Below are 17026 nucleotides of genomic sequence, written 5' to 3'. Positions count from 1 at the left end.
TTTTGTGCAAGTTTTGTGCGAGTTCGGTGCTATAAATATGCAGCGATACGGTACGTGTAAAGGCACCCTGAGGTTATGTTCCCACACAGTATTTTTACTTAGTATTTTGAAACCAAAACCAGAAGTGAATTGAAAACAATGAAAGGCTATGTTCACACACTGTTTAAATTTAGTGGATAGCCATCGTTTAACCTCTAGACGACCCTGGACGTACCAGTATGTCCAGACCACATTAAAGGGGTACTCCAGCGAAAATCTTTTTCTTTTAAATCAACTGATATCAGAAAGTTATATAGATTTGTATTCATAAGCGCCGCTCCAGTACTGGCATTCCACGTCCGTGTTCCGTTAGGAACACGAAACGTGGGAATGCAGCCTAAGGCTGGGTTCACACTATGTTTTTGCAAAAAACGGATGGAAAAACAGATGCATGTGTGTGCATCCTTTTTAACATTGAATTCCATTATTTAAAAAAAATGGATCAGAACGGATCCGTTTTTTTTTAACGGACACAAAAATGAGGTCGACTACGTTTTTGTGTACGTTATGAAAACTAATCCGTTTGGACCCTTCTATCTTTTAAAATGGAATTCAATTGAAAAACGGATTAAAACGGATGAAAAGAAACGAATTGCAAAAACATAGTGTGAACCCAGCCTGTAGATAGAAAAATGAAAGCGCTATGGTTCTTAGACGAGGAGGATGAAAAAAACATAAATGCAAAAATCTAAATTGGCGCGGTCATATGGGTTATTTTTGGCTGGGTCACGAAGAGGTTAATGACAAATAACGGCCGTTGTTTTAAAAGAACAGCATTTGTTATTAAATGATGGCCATTTCAGCTGTGTGTGAACATAGCCTTTCTGTGTTTGAATCCATTCCTGGTTTTGGTTAGAAAATACTGAGGCTGCATTCACACATGCCATGTTCTGTCTATGAAACATGACTGCGCAGCTCTGTCATTACAGCGCCCCGGCGCTTCAAAAAGTTTCCCTGCTGCCAGCATGATGTTGATAAATCATGCTGTACAAGAAAACAGACCAAGTTTTCAACATTCGTGTCGTCTGTTTCGAGGACAGAACGCTGGACATGTGAATGCAGGCTAAGCACTGCGGCTGCTGCATGTGGAGGAAGCACATGTGGGAAAATGCACCAAGAGAACCCAGCTATAGGGTGCCTTCACACCTACCAACTCGCAGCGTTAATAATGTCCTGCTCTCCCGCCCGGCCAATCAGTGGCTGCGGCAGGGCAACACACTGATTGGCTGGGCGCGAGAGCAGGACGCCTGGACCCCGTGGAGCCAGGAGGTATGTATACAGAGCGGAGCGGGAGGCGGCCGGCATCAGAAGGGGTTAAGTGGCCGGCAGATTTACATACACGCAGCGGTCGTTCAGACCGCTGTGTGTATGTACTGACAGTGATCTGCCAGGACCTAGCCGACTCGCAGCGTTATTAACGCTGCGAGTCAGTAGGTGTGAAGGAACCCTAAGGGTAGCTTCACACGTACTGTATCGCAGCGGATTTGATGGTGCAGATTTGATGCTGTGTTCAGTTATTTAGATGAAATCTGCTGCAGATCTGCACCATCAAATCCGCTGCCATACGGTACGTGTGAAGCTACCCTAAGGGTGCGTTTACAGGTACAGGATCTGCAGCAGATTTGATGGCCCAGATTTGAAGCTGTAGATTTGCTTTGAATCTGCAACTTCAAATCTGGGCCATTAAATCTGCTGCGGATCCTGGACATGTGAATGCACCTCTATAAATACTCCATACAAATGCGCTTGCAATATTTCATCTAGGTGCCCCAGCTGAAAAACAGAACTGGCAACAATTCTCCCCTTCAGGTATCCACTAACCCCAAATCCATGTCTTTCTTCTGATCAGCTACAACCTATACTCCATTCTCATCATCTGCCACCTAATTGGCCCTAAGGTCTTGAGCTGGATAATGTATAAATGTGTCCCAGGTGTTGGAGGAGTGGTGGAAAGTTAGTTGTGCTTTTGAATGTAGCCAGGTAAGGTTTTCCCTTGTAGCTGCTTGTATGTAGTGGTTTATCTTGAGGGATTTATTGAAATCGGTTGATTTGGGATGACACTTATACTGAGTGTAAATTAAAAGCTGTGCTAGTCATTCTTGTCAGAGGACTTAATGGATGTTGGTAGATTTGTTTATGGTGTTATAGCTTGTTGAGACCCTATTGCTTAGAATAGTTGCACAAACATGTCAGAATCCCCCATGATCCTAGGTGCAGTTAGGAATGTGTGGCTGTGCACTTTACTCTGGCCATCTCAGTGCCCATCTTCTGCAATGAGGGAGTTTAAGTGGTGAGATGCACACTTCTCACAGCAATCTCTAAAGATTGTGGGGGTCTCTGCACTGAGACCCTGACTGATTGAAACTATTGGTATGTCTGTGTAAGACTTTTAGTTTTGTAAGATCTTTCAGTAGTTAAGTCCTTGTGTTCCCATCTGCTGCTGCATAGCTTACAAAATCATGTGACCTGCATTCTACAGCTTTAACAATATGGTAATCCCCACTAAATGCTGCTGCTTTTATCATTTTAAGACTGCATTTAAAGGGGTTCTCCATGACTGATTTTTCCCAGAAACTTTTACAGTGAAGTTCTATTGAAGTGGGGACAGGTGTGATGCAGTTTTTGCAAGAAAGTAGCTGTGCTTTTCCTAGCCCCGGATAACCCCTTTAACTTTAAAAGTTTTATAGATGAGGCTATTGAGCAACTGAAAGAGGTTGTTTTATCAGAATTTCTCAATGAGGCACTGGGGGAAGAGGAGCAAGGGCTGCCTGGAGTGGCACCTGGTGCAAACAGCTGACTTTACCATGGAAAGACAGTGCTCTTATTTCAGGCACCTTGAAGTGGCCCTCACTCTAAGGGTCCTATTACACCAACAGATTATCTGACAGATTTTTTTGAGCCAAAGCCGGGAATGGACTATAAACAGAGAACAGGTAACAAAGGAAAGACTGAGATTTCTACTCTTAAAATCCACTCCTGGTTTTGGCTTACAAAAATCTGTCAGATAATCTGTGTAATAGGACCCTAAGAGCATGTCCTAGCAAGGTATATAAATTAAAGGGGTTATCCAATGCTACAAAAACATGCCTACTTTCCCCCTCTTGTCTCCAGTTCAGGTGTGGTTTGCAATTAAGCTCCATTTACTTTAATGGAACTGAGTTTCAAACCCCACCCAATCTGGAAACACGAGAGGGGCAAAAGTGGCAATGTTTTTGTAGCACTGGACAACCCCTTTTAAAGGTGTCTTTTGTCAGTTTTTTTTTTTTTTTTTTTTTTTTTAAAGGAAACTTGTTTTATAGTGTAGTAACAGGATCAGGTCTTAAAAGGCATACCTGTTTACATAATAAATAAAATGGGGGCTGGTCAGAGAAGGTAACCCGCTGATAGCCCCCTGTAGCACGGGGGACACTGAGGAGGAAAGTAGGTGTCGTGCCAGTTCCACACTGTTAGTTGGGGTTAACTCCACTCCAGAGCGTCATCTGGCCTGCCCCTTCTAATGATGATCAATGGAGGGATGGATTACTCGGCAGTGCTCCTAATGGTGCTGTGGAACAGAGTTTACCCCGACTTAGTGTGGGACCTGCGCTGAGGCGGAAGATAAGACAGTGAGACACATAGCTTACTCCTCAGCATCCCCAGAGCTTACTCCTCAGCATCCCCAGTGCTATAGGGGGATATCAGCGGATTAGATTTGTCTAACTTGCTGACAGTTTCCCTTTTATTTCACTAACAAACTACTTGTTGGTATCATAGATTTCCCTATTGACTGTCAGCTCCCACCTCCCACAGCACTTCTAACTAAAAAGGCATGTAGTCAACTATGGTTTTTATTGTGGCATTAGTTTGTAAAATCGTTAAGTGCGAAGAATCAAGACTGGCGAATGTTTGCAGTGCCTTTATAAGGTACAAGTAATCTGATGCTTGGTGTGTTGGAGAGACCAAAAGTGTGTTTTTTTGCAGTGTTTAACTAGTGAAAACTGATGTATGTGGAACAATATCTGTGGCATTCACCCATGGTTTGTTTACACCTGTTTAGAAAAAAATGAACGCTGCAGCACCTCCGCCAGAAAATGGGCAGTATTCCACATCCCAACAGAGACCCTTCTTTTATGCACAGCCAACAGCACAACTACCTTTCCCGAATCCTTGGTATTTGAGCCAACTGTACAATCCATACTGCATCCCTGGACCAAGTAAGCACAGTCTTATTCTTCTAAGCCTTCTTTGAGACACACACCTTGTATTTTTATTAAGAATGCCAACATGTAAGTTGGAAGTCTGATAGAAAACCGCCACTTATTCTTGAAGAGAGGGGGAAAAAAGAAAATGATGCTGGGTAAAAATACAGCATACTTGCCTGCCCCCCATTCCTCCGGTGCGCTCCCATTTACTTCTTCATTCCCGACTCTGTTAGCCGGGAGTGGGTAAGTTATGGTGTCTATTTTACCAGCATGGTGTGGAAGTAGTTACAGAAAGCTTGAAGCCAAATTAAAATCTGCCGTGAGAATGCAGGGCTTTAGACTTTAATGGTAACAAGTATCACAGTGAATTTGCTGCGGTATGCACAGCATGAAATCTGCAAACTTTGTACATGTGAAAATACCCTTAGGGTAGCTTCACACACAACCGTATCCAAGCAGATTTGATCTTAATAACTGATCACAGGATCCTGTATGTGTGAATGCACCCTAAGGGCCAGATCACACTGAGGAAACACGGCACAATTCCACGGTGGAGCTCTCTGCGCGGAATCCAGCCGCGCTCAGTGTCCTGCTTTGAGTGAATGGGAGAGCGCACGCATGTCCGCTGCCTGCGCTCTAAGAACTAACATGTTCATTCTTTGAGCGGAGAGGGAGTGGACGAGCACACGCTCTCCCATTCACTTAAAGCAGGACACTGAGCGCGGCGGGATTCCATGGCAGAATTGAGCCTTGTTTGCTCAGTGTGAACTGGCCCTAAGGGTAGATTCACACATACAGCATAGCAGCAGATTCCACGCTGCCATACTCTGTAGGGTTACTGTCTTACTGGCTCTGCATTCTGGTAGTGGATTTTCATTCCATTGCAAGAATGTAGCCACTGTCTACCTTACCAATCAGCTGCCATGCTTTAAACAAGCTAATAATTTACCTGCCCACGCTCCCGCCTGCTTTTTTAGCTTCCGGGTTACTGATGTCTCGCTCAGCTGTGGTGGGATGTCTGTAAGCCAAAGAAGCAGGCGGGAGCATGGGCAGGTAAAGTATTGGCTTGCATAAAGCCCATCAGGTAATGGGTTTAATAGGCAGTGGCTACATTTTTGCAGCCAACCTAGAGAGCCATTTAATGGAGCCATAGGCCATAACAGGACAGAGTATTGCTGTGAAATCCACTGCAATACAATACATGTGAATCTACCCCTTACCCTTGAGGAAATGTCATGTGTGAATCCAGCCTGAGAAGTTTTTGTAATGGATGTAATACGTGGAAGTGTTGCATGTTTTTACAATTTTTTTTATTTTCTTTTTTTTTTTTTTCCCCCTCCAGGCTATAGAGGAGGCAATCCTTATTTCCCCTACTACTCTGTTGCACTTCATGAATACCCTGGGTTTTATGTTCCCCAACATCAAATGAATGTCAGAATGAGTAGAAGACCTCATTTTAATCCCCATCCACCCTCCCCTATGTTTTACCATGCCACACGATTTAGGCATTACAGCAGTCCAGGAAGAAGAACAGAAACTAAAGAAACTCAGACGGACCCAAGGCAGCCAGAATACATAACCAAAAAGCACATGGGTACAGAAAGTAAAGACAAGGATGCAGAAAACTTGGTATCCCATTCCTCTGGCATTAGCACAGAGAATGAAAATAATTTGGAGAATGTTGAAATGACAATCTTGCCAGCTCCTGTAATGCCAGAAAGGGACTTTCACAAAAATTCTTGCAGTCCGTCACAGTACCGCAACATGCCTCCAGGAAGCTATGCCTATGAGAAAGAGGAGGTAAGAATAGAGTATGGAAGTGGTTCTCCTGCTGCCATACAGATGTGGAAGTCTTATAAAGAAACAATTCCAATATATGATGTGGCAGTTGTTAAAGACATACCAGAAAATGTAGTACAGAGTGATCTATTTTGTGAGGGTGTACTGTATAGCCCTCGTGCAGAAGAAGAGATTGCAGTACAGAGTGTGTCTTTTTCAAACAAAGAGGAGAGTAAGCAGTCTCCATCTTCTAAACTGTTAAGTCTAGATGGTGTGCAAGAATCAGAAACTCAGACCCTTTTTACACAGTCCAGGGAGTCAAGTAAACAAGCCAAACAGAATACTAAGAACTCTGTGGAGTGTGAACCTAAGTCTGTGTTAGTGGATCAGGTTAAAGTGGTTCAGCAAGCTGATGACCCGGAGAACTCTGAAGGAAATGATACTTCTAAAGAAAGCGACAACGAGGAACCCTTAATTGGTCCAGATATATGTACTGAGAAAGTTTCAAACCAGTCTGTATGTAATGGTGAGGTCAAGGTAACAAATAGCAGTGTATGGGCTGAAGACTCGGTACAGAAGTTTATTCCTTCACCAGCATGGCTGGCTTGTTTCGATAACTTAGAAGCAAACTATGATTATGACTTGTATATGTCTCAGAGAAAACAAAAACGGCCAAGCATATTAAGCATAACATCGGAGGAGCTTTCATCCAAGGATGAAGGCTCATCCATGGATAGTGCCTCAGTTTATTTTGTCCCAGATTATATGCTTAGGAAAGGTTTGTACACTTTCCGAAAACACGCAGAGAGCACTGAAAGGGAAAAAATTCAAAGCAGTGGCTCTTTAAAAGAGGATGGTGTGCCCCAGAAGCATGCCGGCAGTCAGTATGAGAAGAGCTACAGCTCTTCTGGATTAAAGGTTAGAGATGTTTCAAGTGGACACCGCAAAATTGGTGTACCTGTAAGAGGTTTAAGCAAAAGGAAGCTATATTCGGTAAAGAAGAAACCAAGAAAGAGCCAGTCCTTGTCTGAACCTGAAGACTCTGAGGAATACTGGGTAGTGGAGGAAGAGAACTTGCATGATATTGATGATGATCAGAGTGATGATGACGAAGAATATTACTTTCAGGAAAGCTTGCCACATGAGCGTCTGGAGCTCAATAAAGGTAACTACTTCAAGCAGATTGCTCAGAAAAGAATTTTGTGGAAGCCTCCCAAAGGTGTATTTCCAGCCCAGCTTGTTGGATTTCCTGTTAGAGAAAAGCTGAAGGTAAAGAAAAAAGGAGCAAGCGAAACTTTGGGGCAGATGCACCAACTAAAGCAGAGTGACTATATTGCCTATGAAAAACCTGAAAGAGGATACAAAGAGGTGACTGAACAGAAGAAGCCTCTGCAAAAGCCAACGGGTGGTAAGTTTATTAATGAAGAGTCTCTGCGTTTCATCTTCCCCTTTTCAAAAAGACTGCCAATTTGGAACAAGTGATACCCGCATACAAACTTTTCATCATTTTATTGACTGCAGTTTCTGAAAGTTCCAATGTTCTGAAAGATCATTCCACTGCAAATATATGAAAGTCAATGTGACTGCTTTTTTTTCTTTTTTTTTTTTAATTTCCCAAATTTTAATATCCGTGTAATCTGTTTGGTTTAGCGTTAATGGTACAGTTGACTTATACTGTAGATGACAAATTGACAAGGACGGTTTATGGCATGTGAAGGTCAGTGGTCAAATAAACTTTTGACGTCACCAGACATGTAAAAAGCACATACAAACCTGCAGTTATACACCTGGTTGCTGCAGAGCTGCTTATTCCAATGCTGCTCTTTCTCTGTGGTGCTGTTCAGGAAGATTTTTTTTTTTTTTTTTTTTTTTTTTTCAAAAAAAAATTTGCTTAAAGTGACTGTACGCCCAGGCTGAAGCACTGGAGGCGGCCCGACCCACCCTTAGTGGGAGGAAACCCCTGCCCCTCTATGATAGGGTTCCATTGATTCTAATGGAGTCATGTCATGGAAGGGCTGGGGTTTCTTCCCACTGGGGGTGGGTCGGCCCGCCTTCAGTGCTTCAGCCTAGGCCTGGTGTTACAGTCACTTTAAGGATGGGTTCACACTAGTGTTTTTTCTTTATTAACGGATCCGTCCATATTAATTAAACGGATGAGCAAACTGATTGCAAAATAGTTTTTTTTTTTTATTGGTCCATTTGTATTTTGGCTTTAAAAAACTGACTTTTGACCATCAGTCAGCATCCCTTTTTTTTTTTATCAGTTTATTTTTCTTTGGTTTCTTGCTGCTTCTGCGCATGCTCGGTGAAAAAACTGGTAACTTGCAAATGGATGTGAATGGAAATTGACTAATGTAAAAAAAAGTGCACTTTCCGTTCATGTATGTCCCCTCCTAAGGAAGGAGATGTGATGACTAATGCATATATGAATATTGAAGAGATGTAGAATGTGTATGAATAGGAGGGTAAGTGGGAGTGGGCAGGACAGTGTACTGAGGGGCTGAGGAACACTTCCAGAGCACCAAATAGACTAACTGGCATACTCCTTTAGGGTGCGTTCACACCTACAGGATCCGCAGCAGATTTGATGCTGTGTTCAGTTATTTAGATCAAATCTGCTACGGATCCGCAGCAGAAAGTCCGCTGCGATTCGGTGTGTGTGTGAAGCTACCCTTAGAACAAGTCTCAAGCGGTTGAACTGTGCACTAGAATGAGCAGCTCTGCAGCAAAGGGAGCATGCCGGCAGGTTTTTAAAACTAACACCATCAGCAGGTTAGTACATAAAGATCACAGGTAGAAGGGTTAAGTATACAGCAGCACACTTCACTTCCAGGCTGTCATTCAAATCCAACTGACTTGTTCCATTATAATCTATGGCACAAATTCAGTCGGCTATTGCGACTGGCTGGGCAGTGAAGCCTGCTGTCATGTGCTTTACACAGCTAGATCTTGTGACTGCAGCAGGTCTTAAGACTGAGACCTAGTAGAATCTTTAACTTTTGATATTTAAAAGTAACACTCCCATTTTTCACCACCTTTCATGAGCCAGAGCAGCTTTTGGACTTTTTTTTTTTTTTTTCCACATTGCTGAAATACACATGCAGAAACACTTTTATGCAGTAATATGGATGCAAAGTCTGGACCTCCCATGCTTTAACTGAACAGCGCTAGGCCCACTACAAAGTGAGGGGTGTTTTGACTATAATGGCAGGTTCTATATAGTGGTAGCACATGGTATCGATCTGTGATAAGTGATTTAACAACTCTACAAACTTTAATAGTTACATAACTTCTATGGTTCAATATTTTCTGCTTTAATTAGGAAAACCTCAAAAGAAAACCTCTGGGGCAACTGTTGAAGAGTACTGGGTTGGACGAGGTGCTAAGCCCAAATTCTCCGAACCTACATATTATCTGCAAGATCCAGCCAAAGTCAAAGAGCAAGGTAACAACTGAATTTAATGTCCAGACCTAAAGTTAGCCCTGGCAGTCAAACCCCAGCAGCCCACATACCATATCATGGATAGCGGTGTAAAATACACCCTGTAGCAAATTCTGCTTCATTTAGTCGTGTCCCCACTACTCCTTTAAACATGTGAACCCCACCATCGGCACCTAAAAATAATGCTATAACATGATCTTCTGTAGATTTGATGCAGCATATTTATGCATTCATTTCAACTGATTAAATCAGAAGCATCAAATCCGCATTGGATTAGGTATGAACGTGCCCTTAAAGGGAACCTGTGAGGTCTATACCAGGTACACAGCTGTAGATCCCAGCGTACCATCATTTAGTTGGTAATGAAAAGGACAACTATAAAAGTTTACACTGGACTAAAGGTCAGTCATATCTCCCGCACACCTGTCTGAGATCTACAGCCCTAGACCTGGTATGGACCTCACAGATTCCCTTTATAGGAGAAAAACATGGCAACCTTCTTCCAGAAACAGTGCCTTACTCCTTCCGTTTGTGTGAGGAATTGCTGCTCAGTTCCATTGAAGTAAATGAAGCCAAGTTGTAATAACCATGGACAGGCTGGTGCTGTTTTTGGACAAAAGTTACTATATTTTTTAAATCCCTTTTATCCTGACTGTCTGCACTCCATATAATGGCGGTATAAGTAGTGAGGCTTTAATTATTAAAATGTGTCTGCTGGTCGTGATCTTGTGTGTAATCAAAGCTACATAATGAGCTGCTAGATAGCCATTTCCTACTGGATATCTATCTCCTATCTCAGGAATAAGTAGGGCCCCCAAATTTTAGGATATATAATGGTAATAGGTAAGAATTTTCCACGCATAATGCTGTCATAGTTAACACCAGTAAATATTATCACCATACTGTACGTGTTACTGACATACTGTTACTAAGCAAACCCACCAATATTGCCAATACTACCAGTATATAAGTAAAAAATATCACCACACCATGACTAACACCACTATACTGTGACTGAATACAATCCACTACATAAAACACTAATATTACCAATAAGACCAGAATACACAGGACGAGTAATAGCATCACACCATGGCCACTACTCCCACCATATGGTGACTGGATAATACCACTATACTGTCACCAAATAACAGCCGCTATATAAAGAGCAATATTCTCCCAAAGCAGTGACAATAGAACACAGGTGTCAAACTCCGGCCCTCCAGCTGTTACAAAACTACAAATCCCATCATGACTGGACAGCTAAAGCATGACGGGAATTGTAGTTTTGCAACACCTGGAGGGCCGGAGTTTGACACCCCTGATACAAATGTAGATCCCAGCTGTATAAAGGTTCTGCAGACCTTATAAGTTATTATAGTGCAGTTACATCCTGTGACTCACAGTAGGTGTCGTCTCTGCATGAGGAGACGTCCACTTTTTCCTTTTCTCCATCTGTCTCCGGCCATCATGAAGGCTTCTCTGGCCATGACTCCTCTCCACGGGATCTGCCAGATAAAACATTTTAGGCTTCTTGCTCCAGCAACATCCTCATCTATACATCCCTCCATATAGAATAGCCCCCCCGTTGTACATCTTTCCACATAGAATAGCCCCCCCCCCTCTGCTGCTGTGTGGCCACATGTGAAGGGGTTAAAAAAAAACAAAAAAAAAACAGCTTCTTCCTCAGCCTGGATCTTCGGTCCACTGCTGCAGCGCGGCGGCAGATTTTCTCCTCCAGGTCCTCAGCGGCGCGTCAGGGAAGTGACGTCAGCCACTGGGGGCCTGGCGTAGGGTCCTGCGGCCTCGGCTCTTGGGGGAATCAGGCGGAGACATGCCACCACAGCCCACTCACCTCGGCCCGGCTGGCCTGCCCCTGCCGTGCTCCTCCAATCCAATCAACGAGTGACTGCTGCGGCCCGCTGTGGTGCACGTACAATGCGTGCGACACAGACGGCCGCAGTGGCCCCACGCTCCTCCATGTTGAGTGGATGAGCACGTCAGGAGCAAGCAGGGATTGTCCGAGCGGGTGGGCAGAGAAGTGGGCTACGGTGGCAGGAGCGGGCCGCAGCGCATATATATATATATATATATATATATATATATATATATCTCTATCACACAGTAAAACCTTGGTTCCCGAACACCTCAGTATTCGAACAATTCGCTTTTCGAACTAAATTTTCCCCTGAAGTTTTTTGCTCGGTATCTGACCAAAACCAGGGGGATAACTGTCAGCTGAACTGATGTTCAGCTGACAGAGGTATTCGGGAACAGTGAGAGGCAGGAGCGGGCGGCTATTTAAACTTGCCGCCGCGCTCCTGCTCCCCTCAGCTGCCGGGGACACCCTATAAAGAAGTGGGGATTCCCCTCATTATGATGGGATTCCCCACCTCTTTACAGGGTGTCTCCTGCAGCTGAGTGGAGCAGGAGCATGGCGGCAAGTTTAAATAGCCGCCCGCTCCTGCCTCACTACGAGGACACCCTGAAGCCGGCCGCACTAACCTGTCATTCAACGTCGACCCCCCCGGTGCGTTGGCCCGGAGCTCTTCCGGTATGGTTCTGCCCGCAGCCCCGCTCATCAGCTCCTTAGCCGCTTCCTCCTGCTGCTCCCCGCCGCCTCTGCAGAATGGAGAGTCTGCAGAGGCGGCGGGGACCAGCGGGAGGAAGCAGTTAAGGAGCTGATGAGCGGGGCTGCTGGCAGAACAGCAGATGGCTGCGGGGGAACCATACAGGAAGAGCTCCGGGCCGGCGGGGTGGGGGGGGACCTGGAATGACAGGTTAGTGCGGAAGCAGTGCGGCCGGCTTCTTTATAGGGAATCCCCCGCAGTGAGAGGCAGGAACGGGCGGCTATTTAAACTTGCCACCATAATGAGGGGAATCCCCACTTCTTTACAGGGTGTCCCCAGCAGCTGAGAGGAGCAGGAGCACAGCGGCAAGTTTAAATAGCTGCTCGCTCCTGCCTCAGTGTTCCTGTGAACATGGAGCGTTACACTCCGTGGATCAGGTGCAGAGCAAACGGTCCACGGAGCGCAAGAACCAATTAATCAGTTTAACATCCCAGCTTGCCAGATTACCAGTCCGGGCCTGTCAGTAGCTTGCTTTGCTTGGCTACAATCATTATAGTTTGGCATACTCTGACTACATAACTTCTTTAGTTACTTGATACAATAGTTTAGTTTGACAGTTCAATAAATTGCCAAATGGGCATGAATTTAATTTAATAACTGCAAAATTCCTCATCACCAAAATACTGTGTGGAGGTAAAGTAGACATTAAGTCCCCCCAGGACCGTGTGACTGGTGCTGCTCCTGTCTGGTACCCAATCACCAGGGGGAGACAATTGCTTACTATGGCAGTCAGAAGCTATTACTAGGCCCAGTGCCTGCCCTAGATTTGTTGATAGTTTGCCTTAAAGGAAATCTGTCAGCTGCAATGCATCAACCTACTGACACTTGAATATCTGTTAGATCAGGGAAATGCCTGGTAATTCTACATTCAGGAATCTCAGATGTATGAAAAGTATTTTATTATATAGAGGCTTTCCCAAGCTCCTGAAGTACAGCAAGCCCTAAAACCTCCTACAGTTTGGGGCATTTTTCCTTTGTGTGAATTTTTTTTTTTTTGTGGTTTTGGTGTGTGTGTGTGCGCACAAAGATGGCTAAACTCCCTTTTCCTCTGCCATCACGAGGCATAGTTGCTAGACTAAAAGGGTACAAAAGACACCCAAAAAAGCCATACATACTGCAATGGCGTTACGATTGCCAAAACATTCCAATTGAAGTCTATGAAAGAAAAACGCCACAGTTGGCAAAAAAAGCCAGAAAGAGAAACTCCGACACCAAAAAAGCAATCTGTGGAAGGCAGATCATAAACTTTCAGCTAACATTTGGCCCCTGGCGTTTTTGCAAAAAAAAAAAAAGAAATGCCCTTTTTATTGGCATTTTTCACAGATTAAGGCTGTGTGAAGCCAGCCTTACAGCTGACACATTCCCTTTTAGCAGACTGGACTGGCATAGCTTTGATTTAACATAAGAGCTCTAATTGCTTATAAATGTATGCTGAAGGGGCTTTAAACTTTTTTTTTTTTTTTTTTTAATGTTTAAAATATAAAAGTCCACCTTATAAAAATGTGCCCCTTTTTCCCATTAGAACCCCCCCCCCCCCCAATTTTGGTATTGCGGTGTTAGGAAAGTTTCACACGTACAGAAGTTTAACAGATTCAAAGTTCTGCAGTGAAATCCGCAGCAATCCTGTGTCCTGTCACTTTGTATTGGTTTACATACAGCGGATTTTCTTATTCCGCTGCGAGTATATAAAGCCCAGTCCCCTTAACTCACAGCTTCCCGATTAATACTTGGCAGTGGGAAGTCGGGATGTTGAAAGCCGGAGTGCGAATGAGTAAAGTGTTAAACGGGCAGCAGTGAGTTAGGGGGACGGGGCTTTACATACTCGCAGCGGAATGAAAAATCCATTTGTATGTAAACCCATACAAATTACAGAACACAGGGTCCGTGAAATCCACTGTGATCCTGTAGCCTTAATGATTATCCACAGTGAACACTAAACAAAGCAGCAGTGACATCATAGGTGTACCAGAATACCCACTTTAAGCTTTCATGGAGCTATATAAATTGGGTATTGCTGTAATCTATCACCATTGTCTGCAAAATTGACGTTTGTTTTGTTTTTATCCCTCCTACAGACAAGCCTCCAAAAAAGAAAGGACCGCTCAAGTCTTCTAAAAGAAAACAAAATAGAACTGATACAGAAGAAATAGAAGCGTGGGAGATACCCAGATCCTTTTTGTACAGAGGTATACAACTATTCTCTTGTGTAGGAGATGCTGCCGCCAATTACTAGCCTTGGTAGTATCTTCCTGAATTGGCAGTGTATGATCTGAGGCCAGTAACTACATAATGTTCCACACTTCTTATTTGGGGGGCAGTGCACCAGACTGGTAAATATTTTTGGGTGTCTCATTGCTGCCTGTTTTGGAAACTACTGGGAACTGAAGGGACCAAAAAACAAAAAAAAAAAAACTACCACACAAATGTTTAACATTGCTAATGCATGAGAGAATCTATAAAACTTCTATTAGGCCCAGTTTACACTACGGAATCGGCTGATTCCTGCCTTCTTCAGCCTTCTATCTGTTACAATGAAAGAGCGCGTGCCTCCTCGCTCTGCTCACGTGCTCTCCCATTGTAACTGATAGAAGGCAGGAGTCTGTGCCGAGTCCACGTGGAGGAGTTCCGCCCGGAATCTCTGCACAGATTCCTTAGTGTGAATGGAGATTTATCGGTGACTACAAATGCTGCATGTAAAACTTTTTACAACCAGAATATCTCTTACAAGCAAACAAATGTCTCCAAAAGCATCTAATGAAGAGGAGTAAACCTAAAGCATGTTTGGGTTTGCCCAAGCGTGTAGCATTTGATAGTTGGATGCAGCCCTAAGGCTGCCTGGAAATCATGGCCACAGCCGTAGGCTGTATCAATATTTCAATGACTCCCTGGGGCTGCATCCAACTTCAAATCAAATGCTGCATTCTTCTGTTCGCTCATCTCTAGTACCTAATCAATCAATAGTACAACAGTAAATTATAAGGGAAAAATCTCTACACCTAAAATCTCTCTCCTTTTATCCTTCTAGGTCACAGCCTAAGGAAAGGTGGCACCAAAAAGAAGTAGCACAACTGCTTATTATGTGTATTTAATATATTTATTTCTTAATGTATCTGTGTGAGTGAGTTTTGCATGAAACATTTTTTACTCCAATAATGGAGTCCTACCTAGAAGTCCACTAATTGTTTTCTAACCTCATGGTTTATTATGCACAGAAAGGGAAATGAAGCAAGTAATCTGATTAAAAGGCACAGTAAAAATATATAAAATGTTATGCTTAAATGATGAAAAAAAAGATGATGGCACATAATTGAAGACACTTGTGTAAATAGCACAGAATTCACAAATCTAGAATAACCAATAAAGGCTAATAAACTCGCATCCAGTGTGGATAACTTTTGTTTTCAAATTGTATAATGCATCCCTAGGCCTTCAATCAGATATAAATTTTGAATGGTGTTTTTTTTTGGGGAAGAAAAGTCTTAAGCAGTAGTGAAATTAAGGGGGGCTGCTGCTCCTGGGCCCACATAGGAAGGGGGCCCCTGCCTCTGTTAAGAGTGGGAGTAGAAAAGTGTCATAACTATTCTGCACAGGCTTTGCATACAGGAGAAGAAACCCAGGCACAGCACAGTTATGCCTTCCCCCGCCCCCTGCGAGTGGTGCTGGCTCCGCTCCCTGCTGCCGTGCAGTGTGAGCAGAGAGCTCCTCCAACAGTACCAGCTCCCAGGGCCGCCCCCAGGCTCTGCACATGGTGGTGAGTAAAATCTGTGCCGCTACTTATGCGAGAACCAGATGACAAGAATAGGGGCTGACATATAGGCCATTGTACCCATACAGGGTTCTAGGTGTCCCCTGTGTCTCGGATAATAAGTATTCTGCCCCCAACACCCATGCAGAAGTTATGTGACTAATTGATGGTACTTGTCAGCAGTAAGAACAGCAGAGCCTTTATCCCCAGATCTCCCTCAGCCCACATGTGACAGCTATATACTGCTGAGCTGTGGGGAGGGCTGCTGTCATATATTGTGAGACTTACAGGTGACCGAGCAGAAGAGGGGGATCATGTGGACAGATGCTTTAGTGGTGCTGGAGCTGTAAGCTCTACCAGGTTAAGGGGTTTGTGTTATGAAGGGTTGGTACAATATAGGCACTTTCTTCCAAAATCAGCATTACCCTGGTAGTGTGTTGCATTAAAACCTGGCTCAATTCACTTCAGTGGAAATGAGCTTCAATCCCACACACAGCCTGAGGGCAGGGGTTGTGCTGTTAATGGAAAACAGCCAAATTTTTGACCCAAGGTCCCCCCTTTTCACGTTGGCATCCTGTCACCTTGGGGACCTCACTGGAAAAGAGCAGGATCCAGGACTGATGAGACTACCCCTAGAACTACTACTCCCATCATGGATTGACATCAGGGCATGATGGGAGTTGTAGTTTTGCAACCTCCAGTCATCCAGGTGGCAGAAATACTATTACTATACCAATAACTATACTAATAACTATTGGCAGTTCAAAAAATTAAAGGTTGACCCTGTATAGGAGGGGGAGGCAGTGGCACAGTAGAACTAAATCTCCCATCATGGTGTGTGTTTGTAATATGCAGGACTACGACCCCCAGCATAGTATATAGGGTAGGCTGTAGAACTACATCTTCCAGCATGGTGTGTAATATGCAGGACATCACATAATAGGAGTTGTAGTTCTGCAACAGATAAGATGATAACAAATGGAGGGGGAGATGGTGACACAGTACACAAGGGGGCATGGTACATGAGGGGGAGACGGTGGTACGGTACATTAGGTGAACTAGGAATGATGTATGTTGGCATACTAGACCATATCAAAAACACTTATTTTTCCTGGTTTCCTGTCAGGAAATCTTGATGCCATTTGAGGCCTCCTGATCAGGATTTCCTGACAGTAAAAACTGACACTGACCTGTGAATGGGGCCTTATAT

General features: G+C 43.9%; 1 protein-coding gene across 1 annotated transcript in view; it reads left to right on the top strand.

Moving 5' to 3' along the window:
- Nucleotides 1-15337, top strand: part of LOC138776540 (bucky ball-like) — a 49244-nt gene extending 33907 nt beyond the window's left edge. Inside the window, exons 2-6 of the mRNA XM_069956136.1 lie at nucleotides 4076-4232; nucleotides 5563-7407; nucleotides 9322-9444; nucleotides 14147-14257; nucleotides 15097-15337. Coding sequence (XP_069812237.1) covers nucleotides 4082-4232; nucleotides 5563-7407; nucleotides 9322-9444; nucleotides 14147-14257; nucleotides 15097-15134 — 2268 coding nt within the window. The 5' untranslated portion in view covers nucleotides 4076-4081 and the 3' untranslated portion in view covers nucleotides 15135-15337. The remainder of the gene's footprint in view (nucleotides 1-4075; nucleotides 4233-5562; nucleotides 7408-9321; nucleotides 9445-14146; nucleotides 14258-15096) is intronic.
- The last annotated feature ends 1689 nt before the right edge of the window (nucleotides 15338-17026 follow it).

The sequence above is a fragment of the Dendropsophus ebraccatus genome, unplaced genomic scaffold (genome assembly GCF_027789765.1).
Source record: "Dendropsophus ebraccatus isolate aDenEbr1 unplaced genomic scaffold, aDenEbr1.pat pat_scaffold_424_ctg1, whole genome shotgun sequence".
Lineage (NCBI taxonomy): Eukaryota > Metazoa > Chordata > Amphibia > Anura > Hylidae > Dendropsophus > Dendropsophus ebraccatus.
This window is presented reverse-complemented; position numbering and strand designations above follow the sequence as displayed.